This window comes from Morone saxatilis, unplaced genomic scaffold, assembly GCF_004916995.1.
Source record: "Morone saxatilis isolate NCDOM2014 unplaced genomic scaffold, NCSU_SB_2.0 Contig16, whole genome shotgun sequence".
NCBI classification, from domain to species: Eukaryota; Metazoa; Chordata; class Actinopteri; family Moronidae; genus Morone; species Morone saxatilis.
In genome coordinates this window covers 3,062,882-3,076,213 of record NW_023339718.1, presented here as the reverse complement: position 1 = coordinate 3,076,213, position 13,332 = coordinate 3,062,882, and the positions used below count along the sequence as shown (strand labels likewise).

Genomic DNA, 13,332 nt, shown 5'->3' with positions numbered 1-13,332 from the left:
TGTTATTTTTTGGACCCTTCAACCCTTTTTTTGAACCGCCTCATCAGAAAGGCTAGAAGAAATTACATAAATTTTCCATTTTTGCAGAAAACAAATGGACAGAATCAAAACATTTAGAAGGTTTAGAGAGTCTCTGTATTTAAGCACTTGTATTGTATTGGCGTATGTATATATGTAAAATATAGTATATATTCGTATGATAATTGTCTGTGTTATTGAATAGTGGACCTCTTTATTATGTCTTTATTAAAGCCATTATTATTACTAGTAGCCATCGTGTCGGCGGAGTTTTGTGTAGAATCCAGATCGGTGGGGGTGGAGCAAAAACTGTCCAATATAATGTTGCCAAATATTACAACAAAAAAAGTTGATTTAAAGGTATAATTAAATCTGTTGACGAATCTGTTCATTAGGAAAAAGCCCCCATCAAAGGAGTTAACAAAATGGAGTTTAACACGGAACGTAATAATGGATTATTCTTGCACCACTCGTGCATCCTGGCAGTCCTTTTCTTCATCTCTTTCGATACAGTAGGGTAGGTTCACACATCTTTCCCTGGGGGGTAATCAGCCCCCTGCTGCTGTTCGGGCACTGGAGCAGCTAGGGGCAGACCTGCTCAACGTATTACACCATGAGGCACAAGTTTGACTGTCAACCTTGCAGCTGGCTTTCTACTTTCAAGAATTGGGAAATGTTGGATGCCTCATGGGTCAGGGTGCTCTTACACTTCTACAAGTATTTGCTTTCATATTGTTCCTATTTTTCTGGGTATGCTTCTTGACTTCGCTGTTTCCATTCTTTATTTTTTTTTTTGGGTTCTGTTATTATTTATATTATTATATATATTTTATTATTACTTAATTATTATTATTATTTAGATTGATTATGGCAGCCGAGTACCCAAGGAGCAAATTTCTTGTATGTAAAAACCTTCTTGGCAATAAAACTGTTTCTGATTTCGGTTTGATGTGATACAGTTTGCTCAATTACAAGAACTTTTCCCATCATTATTCAGGGCCATACTGTTTGTTTATTCATATCTATACAGCAAAAACATAAATAAAATAAAAAATAGTTTATCCATAGTTCACATTGGTCCACTGCAGCTACAGGAGTCCTTCAGTTATAAAATCTGCTTCATCACTCTGCACAGACAGTGACACAGAAGTTTTATTCATCTGGATGGGACTCTTGTGAGTCCATATAAATGAACTGCTGCCATCTGTTGGTCAGGCTGTACAATTACCTTTTTTGGTAATTCATGACCTTGCTCGCAGTTACATTTCAGATCTCCTTGTTCCTCATTCCATTTTGTTCCTCAAGTTTAGGCTCCTCAAAACCCACCTCTATTGGCAAGCCTTTTTATAGATGTTTCATTTGTTTTCTCATCTGTCATTTCTCTAATTTATCCTTCCCATCTTGTTTTATCTTCCATATGTCAGTCCCTTTGCGCTAGAATCCATACAGTTACCTACTACCCCTATCAGGTCAGGATGTCTCACAGTGCCTCCTATATAACCGCGGCAACCATGGTAACCATAGTTTTACAGCAGGCCTTTTTCACAGCCGGCACAGGTGTTACTAATAACATTAAAGATCTGTTATGTTCAAGTGTCCCAGTAAGCCAATGCCAGAAAACAGACACAGAAGCAGCTAAATGGACTTCAGCCATCATAATTTTTTTATTATTTATACCTCGACTTTTACATATCACCATTACTACATCAATCGATATTGTATAATAGTAAAGGTGAAGGTATAAATAATTCCCCCCCTCCCCACTACCCCCCTATGCATAACATGCTTCTGAATACTGTTAAACCTTCCACCTGTAAAACAGGAACTTTTTAAACCCAAATTAGTTCTGTACAGTAAATGCTTTGATTAACAGAGCCTGGATTTTATATTAAGGTATTGTCTTTGTTGAGGGGACTCCCAAATGAACTTATTTCAAGGGCTAAAAAATGGCACAAAAATGCACTGAGTGTATTGAAGTGAATAGGAAACCTCTTTTCAGATGAAAGATGCTTTATTATGTTCACCATTATAATTTTCAATTTCTTAAACTTACTACAAAAGCAATATGGGTGAAAGTGAGGTAAATCAGAAACTGGACAGTAGCAGTTACAGTAATGGTTAACAAGCAATAGCAGAGGCTCTCTTTATAAATGTGACCTGAATGCTTATGGTCCTGGTTTTTTATCTAAGAGTTTCTTTTTTTCTCCCAAGTTGAGTCACTTCCCTGCATTAGCTCTTGGCTGCACAGGTCTTTTGCGCTGATTCAGTGGGGGGCAAGCAGGGGGCAGCAGCGGCTTGCGGCTCTGGCCTGGCTTGTTGCCTGCTAGGGAGAGCACTGGATCTCTCCGAAAAAGTCGAGAGCTTTCACCCTTCGACGAGCTCAGTGTCTCTGATTTGGCGCGTGGGCCAACGATGACGGGGGCACACGTTTTAGGGATGATTGTGGTCATGGTCCGAGTCAGGACTCTCCCTCTTCTGGACGCCAGCGAAGGAGGTACTGAAGGCTTCTGTTTCTTGTCTGGGCCTTGTTGCTCTTTGGGATGTGGCTGATGTAGACGGTGCATCTTACACTCCAAGTCTTTCAGAGCCCGGTCGGTGTAGGCCTGCATTTCTGCACGCACCTGAGAAATCTGCACTTCAAACTCATCCCTTAAGGCCTTTGTACTAGTCTCAAGCTTTTTTTCAAACAGTACACACAACACCTCATCCCTTAGATCCATCTCATCTTTGCTGTCATCTGTCAACACCTCTGCTTGTTTCTTCCCCTCACTGCTGACATCCTCCCCCTCAGGTTCCCCGTTCATCTGCGCATTCTCCATATCTCTGTCTCTGACTCTTTGCACTAGATCCAGTATGCTGGTCTTTGGGGCCTTCATGGCCACTTGCGATCTGATCCGGTTACGTACCTGCTGGAAAACAGACTGCAGCCTTTCTTGTGTCTCCTTTTCTGCAGAGACGCTGTCCTCCAAACATTCCTCGTCCAGACCAGACATCTGCTCTTCTGCTGCAGCAGCGTCGTCACGCTGCTCCTTCTGTTTACCGTTCACCAGTATTTGTGGATTTGTTTCAGATGATAATTCACTCATGTTAATTTCTTGTCTTGACAGCTGCAGTGCTCCCTTGAACTGAAGCTACTACAATTATGTGAGGAGTGCTGGCGTGGGAAGGACCTAATTGAGGTGTTTGTCCTCAGAGGGGCTGAATACCAGGGGATTCAGGCCTACAGTCTGGTGTAATACAGCATGATGTATGAGATAATATTTAAAAACACTGTAGTGAGACAGAAATGCAAGTTGAAAAAACAGTTAATATCAAATGTATCAACATACTGCTTTTTGGAGTAGATGAGACCATTAAAAGTCTGTAAAGACTGCTTCTAACTGCATCTTCTAAAGCAGAACTTCACTTTTAATGTAAGTGCAACTCTGTTTAACGGTACTTTAACTACAACACCTACCATATAACACTACTAAATGATCTAGCAGCTAGATATGTAAAGCAGCTGATATTATTTAATCCCGCACATTGTGTTTCTTTGTCTGCATGTGTGTAGTTGCATCCCATGACAACAGTGAACCTCCAGGTGACAGCATGAAAAACAAAGATCTTCAGGGACGGCCGCAGTGGGAACGCTGAAGAGCGGGATTGAAATTCTCATTAGTGAGCTGTTACTGGAATGTGGAGATGTAACACACAACCAAGACACCTGTCTGTTCATCAACATGTTTTTCTACTCCAGAATCTTTCACTTATTGGAGATATTTTATAAAATCACTGCAGCTAAAAAACAACTTCACAGGTTGGACATTGCACAATCATCATGATGTAGATTCTGTAATGAGGAAGAGGAAGACCAGCTGATTAATATTCAAAATTGGTTAAAGCAGCTTAACATTTATTTTGAATTTATACCTGTTAACATTATTTATTTATTATTAAAGCCAATATCATTTGGAAAGTGCGGAGTGAGTGAGACATAACTCATGAATGATTAATAATAAATCATTAAAGACGAGTGCCTGAATAACTCAGAATCGAGGGCTTTATAGTAGATGATGTGAGTTAGATGTGAGAGCAGACTATTAATGAATCATTAGGGATTTTTTTGTTCATAAATATCTGTGAATCATATTGAACACTGTCTTCATGAGTGGTTCTGGATGAATCAGCCACTCAGTGGCACAACACTAGTACCAACTCATCATTTATTTTCTAAATCATTATTTCCTTTTCGTGTGCCGCCCCAAGTAAAGTGATACATCAAGTAGTTACTACGTAATCCCTCATTACTTACTTTACCATTACTTTCCCTATTTTCTGTCACTTTTTGCAGTTTCTCTACAAGTCCAAATGTATTTTGAGATTATTTATTATTTCACTATATCTGCAATTGAAACCTGCATATACCCTGCACTACACCACTGGCTTTTTGTGATTGTTTGCTTGGACAATAAAGTTAAAGTTTAGTGCAGAGACAACTGGTGAATGGTCTGTCCTTGTAGAAATCTCTGATTAACAGCAGTTTAATGTAATCAGCCTGCTCTTCACACTGAGGCGTATTCCATTTTTCAGATTCAGTATCGAGTTATGGTTTTATCATAGAAGCTTAAATTATAGACAAAACTATCCTGAACTAGAGCTGTAGCCTTCATCACCGTCCACCCTCCTATGACTGTTAAGGACTGAAAGACTGTAATATTATTACCAAGTTAGCCTCTTTCATCCCCCAACCCCCAACTGCTGCTAACACTTTATTCCATACCATACAATACATGTACATGAGCAATGTACATCTATCTATGCTCATGTCTATGGTGTGTGTTGTTTTAAACTACTTTAATGCTGTGCAGTATATTTAATACCTTTTTATACTACACTGGAAGACTTTCATTGTTCATCATGTGCCTTTATTACCATAGATATACACACAGAGAGCTGCCCTCTTCATATTTATATTCATTTCTTGTTTATTCGTCATCATGAAGTATATAGCGTAATAAATTTATATAGTTTGAGTCTGTTCATTTTTCAGATACTACACTGTTGTCTGTAAGCCCAGCAAATTTAACCCTGTCAGCTGCACCAGCTGCAACACATTAATTCAACCTGTAACGTCCCCAAAAACAATCACTAATTAATGGATCAACTTGATTTTACATGTGTCACATTTTTACAAAGATATTACACAATAACATTGCACCCTTTTCCCTTTTTTTAACTAGAATAATCACAATAATTGGAAAACTATATGTAGAGGGGGATTGATGGGATGAGGGCATTTCAACCCACACAAGGGTTCACTCAGCTCAACACCAGTGAGCCAATAAGAGTCCTGCATGAGTGAGCCTCCTCTCGCCACTAAACACTAACATATGGACTCCTTCTTCTGAAAAAATGCAGCTGTAATTCTAAACCTGTGTGGACAAATAACCTTTTTCTATATCCATTTGCAGGGGAAAAAAAAAATAAAAATAAAAATTTATTTATTAAATCTGATTATGTATTATGCGTTATGAAGCCGAAAACGTTAAAAAAAAAAGTATGCAAAATAAAATTTTCCGTCAGTCTCAGATATATTATGAGCATCGTAGTCAGTAGCAAACATCTGACAGTGAATTAATGATGATTAGGTCTAATCAGACCTGCAGTATGTTGACTTGTTTTCCCAAGTAATCATTGTATAACAGCAAAAATGGACCAAGCATCAATACTCTCCCTCCTCCTCCTCCTCCTCCTCTCCTCCAATATCTCCTCCTCACCGGTGGGAGTGGATTTTTAGAAACTTCCTCCTCTGCTTTTAAATTCAAGTAAAGTTCATTGTGGATTTCATTCTGACAGGTTCTGGCAGGTCAGGTCACGGCGAGCAAGATGGTGAGTTATCGTTTTACTGTTGTGTCTTCTTTTCTATTGTTACCTGTGACAAAGACCTGAAATATGTGTCCATGTACTTCAGCATTGCTATTCTTTTTCTTTGTCATATAATGACTTTATAATGTGCTTTTGATTATAGACAACATACACAGATAAAGGCGAAAAGGTAAGTAACATAATTATGTGCGTTATTGAAACCTCTGCACTAAAACCAGGCTTTAAATGCCACTAATCCAGCATTTATTTGAGTTAATTTCAAGATTGTCTTTCTTTTTAGGCACACTTAAATATGTGTTTTCACTAATTAAAAATAAATGTTATTTCATTTATTGAACCATTATTTCTTTCTGTCTGCAGCATGAGCAGGGCAGGTTCCTCTGCTTTGATCACTTAACATTCTGGGTTGGAAATGCCAAACAAGTAAGTTCCACTTTTTTTGGACACATTATTTTTTTTTTCTGACCAACTTCTCCTCGCTGATGGAGGGGTAGACTATACATTGAGCAAGGCTATTGGTTCTCCAGAGGGGTGGAGGGGACACAGTATGCAAAACCCCCGAGCATATACTAATTTAAACACAGCACAAACTGAGTCAAGCCTCACGAGTCACCAGGAGATGGCGCTATCAGAACGTTTAAGTTTAAGTTGCAATTCACTTCAACAAGCAATGTGACACTTCTGTATGACTTTATATTGTCTACTACAGGCTGCATCGTATTACTGTAACAAGCTGGGATTTGAGCCTTTGGCTTACCAGGGCTTGGAGACAGGCAGTCGAGAAATGGTGTCCCATGCAGTCAGACAAGGAAAGGTAAAGAATCCTCAGTGCCTGGAAGTACAGCACACATCACACAATATGAGAAAATCACCAATAACATCATAAGATTTATTTTAGTGCAACAAAACTGACAAACACTGTTCTTTTATAAAGTAAAATACTTAATGGAAATTTGTTCCGCGCAACTGTTCTCGTAATGCATAGTTTTTTTGAGTAATCATGGATCATAACACTAGCTTTCAATAAACAACTACATTGGAATCAAAAAGTTACTTTGCACAAAGTAAACCAAATGTAATTATGTGTTTTCACTTTGTATTTCTCAGATCATTTATGTGTTCTCATCTGCCCTCAATCCTGGAAACAAAGGTACAACACTGATCAGGAAACGGGTTCTCCAAAAATATCAATATTGCAAAAAATAACATGACAGTAACTTCTGAGTTCTACATCGATTTTTAATCAATAATTTCTCTGAGATTCACAATGAAAATCAGTTCCAAGATTTCCAGAAATATAAGATGCATTACTTTTAAATTCTTGCACATATTTTTGGATTTTTGTAAAATGTAAAGATTTTATCCCTCACTATTTAGTTTAACCTTTGTCTTATTCTGAAAATGACATAACTCTCATGAGGTAGATGGCATCTCACACATTTTTATACCTTAGTTGGCCTGCTGACAGAACACTGAGCTCAGTAGTTATACCCTGAAAATTAGACTTGGGTACATCACAGACATACTAAACACTGTTAAACAGTTATTCCTATATATTTGGCAAAAGTCAATTAGTATAAGGTGCAAAAATACATTTAAATCGTCATTTTAGATGCTTCAAAAATTAGACATGACACAAAACATAGTAATATTACTGTGTAAAGAAAATGTTGTCATTTTTTCTCAGAGATGGGAGATCATTTAGTCAAGCATGGGGATGGAGTGAAGGATATTGCATTCACTGTGGAGGACTGTGACTTCCTTGTGCAGGTAAATACTCCTAGCTATAATTTACTAACTTCTGCTAACCCACTATACCTACCTGCAGCTACCATAATGCACTTACCTCCTCTCACAGAAAGCCAGAGAGCGAGGTGCAATTATTGTAAAGGAGCCCCAAACCCTGGAAGATAAGCACGGCAAAGTCAGACTGGCTGTGCTTCAAACGGTAAGAGAAGTCATGAAGGCTGAATAAGGTTAAACATTTTAGTCATTATTTCAATTTAGTACATTATGGAATAAGTTAAAATGCCAGGATTGTACATTTTTGCTTTACTTGCTGCAGTATGGTGATACCACACACACGTTTGTGGAGAGGTCAGGGTACAATGGGTTGTTCCTGCCAGGCTTCCACCCTCCTCTCTTCAAGGACCCTTTATTATCCAAACTGTGAGTGCACATACGTCATCATAATGTTTATGAGACGATAAAGACAGAATGACAACTCATCTTTGTGTGTTTTTGCTTCCATTCTTCCATGCAGACCAAGTGGAAAACTGAACTTCATTGATCACGTTGTGGGGAACCAGCCGGATGATGAGATGGTTCCAGTGGTGGACTGGTAATGGACTATTTCTTGTAGAGAGTTTAGAAGCATGCAGTGCAGCACATGTGATAACCTGCCGCTCATGCCCCTGTGTTATGATGTCTAAAAGACAGAGGAGTGGATCAGAGTCAAAGGGTGTCTGATTCTTGCACAATTCTGCTTTTTTGGCATAAGTCAGGGATCAGCATGACTTTGCATTTTCTTAAGTGAGTCTCTGGTGGTTCTCTACATCTGGAACTTGTTTTTACCCCATCATATGAGCATGAAAAGGCGGGGAAAGGCAGTTCTCTGAATGAGCGAGCTCATTGGTTGATCCTGGAAAGAGGGGTGTTAGACAGGCTTGATGTTTTTAGATGTGAAGAACCTCATAAAGCTGGCTCATAACTCAAAAAGTCACTCATTCATGTTCAGCAGACCACAATAAAGGCATCAGTTTGGGGCATTTAAACAATTCAAATTCAAAAACACTAAGCATTTAAAATGATTTAACACTGGGTATGTTAGGAGTATTTAACCCACCGTATGTTTGAACCATTGTGGCTCTTGATCTCTGGTTCATGATCTAACAGGTATCAAAGAAACCTCCTCTTTCACCGCTTCTGGTCTGTGGACGACAAGCAGCTTCAGACAGAGTTCAGTGCCCTGCGCTCCATCGTTGTGGCAAACCACGAGGAGACCGTGAAGATGCCCATCAACGAGCCTGCCATGGGGAAAAGAAAGTCTCAGATCCAGGCACGTTCTTTGCACTTTAACAAATATGTGGTCTGGAAAAAGATAATGGTTAAATGACATGGTACATTTTCACTTACAGGAGTATGTGGAGTACTATGGAGGTCCAGGAGTGCAGCATATAGCCATGAACACATCAGATATCATCACTGCAGTAAGTCTACCAGACACCTCTGCTTTGTTAATGTGGATGAATCCCAAAAAGCAGCAACAATAATGATCTGATGGATTTGCAGATTCGTAACCTAAAGGAGCGTGGGATGGAGTTTATGTCTGTGCCAGACACCTACTACAGTCTGCTGAGGGAGAACCTGAAACACTCAAAGGTCAAAGTCTCAGAGGACCTGGATGTTCTGCAGGTCAGAAATAAGACCACATTTTAACAAATTTGTAGGAAATTATTATATATATTTCAGAAGAGCATTGTCTACTTTATAGTGAGCATACAAAATGGCAGCACACCCACTATTTAGTTTCACCCTAAAAGAGAAATTATGACAGACAAATGTTATCTTGTAATCTTACTCATATCCAGGAGCTGAAGATCTTGGTGGACTATGACGACAACGGCTATTTACTCCAGATCTTCACCAAGCCAGTTCAGGATCGCCCCACTGTGTTCTTGGAGGTCATTCAGAGACATAACCACCAGGTGAGGGCGCCACTGACAACTTTTACAACAGGAAATATACAGCATATTACTCTAAATCTCAATCCAATGTCTGCTGTAGGAATAGGATTCAGTTTGCAGCCAAACCTTAAATGCTTGATTTATCCACAGGGCTTTGGTGCAGGAAACTTCAAGTCTCTTTTTGAAGCCATCGAAGCAGACCAGCACGCCAGAGGAAATCTGACTGTCCTGACACCAAACGGAGTTTCGAAGAACATGTGATCCTAGTGTTGTAATTGCTTTACATTCCTGGAAAGTCTCAATTTACCATGAAAAGACACTGTCTGTTGAGAGTGCTGTTCACTTCTAAAGAGCATTACACTCATAACGTGCTACATCATCGCTCTCATTTTCTGAACTACAAAATAAGAATTCACAAAGCATGTTTATTAAAGCTGTTATTCTTTAATTTTTTTGTGACTTGCATGTTTTACTACAATGTAACATTTATTTTATAAGTATGTGTTGCAAAGTATTTTATAATAATCTCTCTTGATGTTAATGAAAGATCAGCTTATCAGTTATCAAGAAGAATGCATCCCAACTTAACAATCATAATGCAACTTTCGTTTTGTTTTTTACACTTTTTACAAAATGTTAACAATTAACTATTGATACAAGCTTGACTCAAGCAAAACACCATTTGAGCTCTCATGAATGAAAACATTTAACTATACATTTTTGTTATCATTTGAACAATAAGGGCAGAAATTTTATTGTAACAGACGGCGTTTGCGTGATGCTTGGAGTCTGTTGGATGTCGGTCTGTTTTTACCTCCACGTGGGAAAAGACAACAATTGCAAAATTTGAAAAGTGCCATTTTTTCATAAACTGTAGTGAAGAACCAAATGTAGTGGGGGGTTTTTATGTTCCCTTTATAATGTTTAACCAGAAAATGTGCTTGGTCCATTTGATTAAATCATTCACAGCAGCACCACCACTCCTCTGCAGTGCTTTTATGAGCTCATGTGTAGCCAGACAGTTACTTTAATGAGTATTAAAATGGCTTTTTTTGACACATCTTCAGGGTCTGTGTTTATGTTGTACCTCAGGCAACTTTGGCTCTTAACATAATCAGGACACTTCATTAGAGATTAGTTCAAGGAGCCACGGCAGCCATCTGCTCCACACAAACAAGGAATCTTTGTTTCCTCGATGGGAAACTTGTAGTCGTATGTGATCTCCTCATTGATGCTTATCGGCTGTCGGGAGTATATCACTATCTTCTTCTGAGACTCCACAGTGATGATCTTTGCATAGCAGTTAGGCTGCAAGACAAACAAACCCACAAGTGTAAACTTTGTAATGAGAATGAAAAGTTACTTTGCTTTAAGGCTTCGATTAAACAAATCACTGATCTTATTCAGAATCAGTTTAATCTCCAACCACAGCACCACCAGCTCTTACTCACGTTGCAGCTGTGGTTGATAAACCTGGCTAAGTTCCCACACTTCGTAGCATCGATGATGGTGTCCTGATCAACTCGGAACAAGTAGCTGCTTCCAATGCCCTCCTCCTCGTATTTCTGCTCCCTCATGTCAGCAATGACCTAAGGAGAGAGAAAACAGAGATAAACAACATATCACTATCACCCTACTCACACTCCTGGAAAGCACCCAGAACAACCAGAGGGTCCCAGTAGGCCACTGGGCCAATTCAAGAGAGACAATTAGGGGAAAAGCAGCTTGCTTAAAAGTTTGTCAGTGACATTTGTTATAAATGGTGGGTGCCTTATAAATTTATTTCCAGGCCTTGTCATTGTTTGTCTTACCTGTCTGATGATTTGGCCCACATACTCAATCACCATCTCATCTGCTGCTATAGGCTCCATTGCAAACAGGCCCCACTCGTGGATGTGACTCCGGCTGAAACGAATCCTCTTCTTTCGGAACTGATATGAGAAGATATGAGGAGTTTCATCGCAAAATGAAACATATTTGTTAACATAGTGGCCTTTTGTTCACACAGGATCCAACTGCTGCAAATACTGACATGACAAGTTATCTCCTTTGAGGTAACAAATCAAAATACTGTGTTTGGGTAAATAATTCTGACCACAGCAACGCCTGTGCATCTGGACAGACACACTACTAAGTTTGTTACATGTTTTAAAATAAAGCCTTTGGTCCTTGCCTGTCTGACTCTGCCTGCCAAACCCTTCCCTGACCCTCAGATTGATGACCCTCTCTTCCTCACCCCTTTTGACCCAGGCCTGCTTCTGACCTCAGTAAATGTGGACTTTTGTACTTTTGGGTTTGAGTTTGTCCTGTTCTGTGCAATCTACAAATTGACCTCAATCAGTGGTATTCATATGACCTTGCTAACACGGTTATTCTGTGTCTATATAAGCATATGGGACCTGGACTTACACACTGACAAAAGATTGTATCGATCCACTGTTTTTGTTCTACTCAGATAAACAGAATATGTGCTTAAGGAATGCTACAGGCTAACAGATTCATATAAAATTGTTTGCACTTCTTTCACACTGACGGCAGGGTTTTTCCAGTTGAGTGTACTTATCTTTACTAACACCTTCCTTACCTTCAGCTGGTTGAACTTGACCAGGTCACTATCACAGCTGAAAGAGGACAATAGGCGACGTTGTTCAGACCTGAAGTCAGATCCGGCACGCAGTGAGGTCGGTTGCTGGACTGGGATGCACGTTCCGGCCTGAAATATATGCTGACATTAAGCACTGAATGGAATCAATTGTGAACTGAGATCATCACATGTTCCCCTCTTTAATACCTGAGTACTTGTAGATGGAAGCTCAGTGGTCAGCTTTGTGTTGTTGAGGTATTTCAGTTTATCTTTTCTGCTGATTTTGTAGAAACCTTCACTGCGAGCACAGCCGGTCCTGTGATGCGGCTGCCAGGAATTGTGTTCGTCAATCTTCTCTGTGAGGACTTTGGTCAGTGAGCAGCAGTTAAGGAATCAGGAACAAAATATGAGGTACAGGACTGTGTATAAATCACATAAGATTACTAATTTATCTGAATTCATTATTTATGTGTAAATTCATCTTTCAATTGCAAAATACAACACCATTTAAAGGTCCAGTGTGTAAGATCAAAGCAGCAACATCTGTGGCTGCGAATGAAGACACCACCTGAGTAACAAAAACTGCAGTTCCGTGAACGGCCACTTGAGGTTGGCTCCAGAAGTGAGTCAATCTCCATAAGACTCTATATTAAAAATGCCCAACTTTACAGCAAAAATAAACATGTTTACAGCGTGGTACAAAATACTCTGTTCATGAAAACTGTACGCGGGTGAATATTTTTATAACTCACCTGTTTAAATTATATTAAGGCTTAAATTTATGCATAATTAATGGAATGGTCGCTTTGTATGTTTTCAGTAACCAGGCTTTATTCAGCCGGCCTCAGATCCATTCATGCTCCACGTCTTTGCCCATTTGTGGATTAGCACAGGAGCCTGCAGACTCAGGACTGCCAAGATGGTAATGGCCAGAGCCAACCACACAACGGTTGGTCATGTAGACTACAAACATTTTTAATTATACAGTCTATGGCTAAGATTTAGGGTGCTCCATTTGCATAATATGACAGAAAAGTAGTATAATATTCATAGGTGTGTTTTCATGTATAATAAACTGATGTGCTTTTGTTACCTTAGAATGAGACGTTTTTATCTACAGATGGTCCTACTGCAGAGGGCCACCATGTTGAACCTCCATGTTTCTACAATAGCCCA

The 13,332-nt window shown here is 39.3% G+C and overlaps 2 protein-coding genes across 2 annotated transcripts in view; one reads left to right on the top strand and one right to left on the bottom strand.

Annotated features, from left to right (window-relative positions):
* The first annotated feature begins 3,580 nt into the window (after positions 1-3,580).
* hpdb (4-hydroxyphenylpyruvate dioxygenase b) lies at positions 3,581-10,508 on the top strand. The gene is made up of 15 exons (XM_035658132.1): positions 3,581-3,601; positions 5,857-5,889; positions 6,029-6,055; positions 6,247-6,309; positions 6,596-6,700; positions 6,994-7,036; positions 7,574-7,656; positions 7,745-7,834; positions 7,952-8,055; positions 8,150-8,227; positions 8,782-8,944; positions 9,024-9,095; positions 9,178-9,300; positions 9,477-9,593; positions 9,723-10,508. The coding sequence occupies exons 1-15, from the start codon at positions 3,581-3,583 to the stop codon at positions 9,831-9,833; spliced, it is 1,233 nt and encodes a 410-aa protein (XP_035514025.1). The 3' UTR covers positions 9,834-10,508.
* Positions 10,509-10,685: 177 nt separating this feature from the next.
* The window catches only part of LOC118325149 (histone-lysine N-methyltransferase SETD1B-A-like), a 10,478-nt gene continuing 7,831 nt past the window's right edge, over positions 10,686-13,332 (bottom strand). The window contains exons 14-18 of the mRNA XM_035657720.1: positions 12,364-12,530; positions 12,157-12,285; positions 11,384-11,503; positions 11,024-11,161; positions 10,686-10,880 (exon numbers count right to left, since the gene is read on the bottom strand). Of these exons, the coding sequence (XP_035513613.1) occupies positions 10,707-10,880; positions 11,024-11,161; positions 11,384-11,503; positions 12,157-12,285; positions 12,364-12,530 (728 nt within the window). The 3' untranslated portion in view covers positions 10,686-10,706. The remainder of the gene's footprint in view (positions 10,881-11,023; positions 11,162-11,383; positions 11,504-12,156; positions 12,286-12,363; positions 12,531-13,332) is intronic.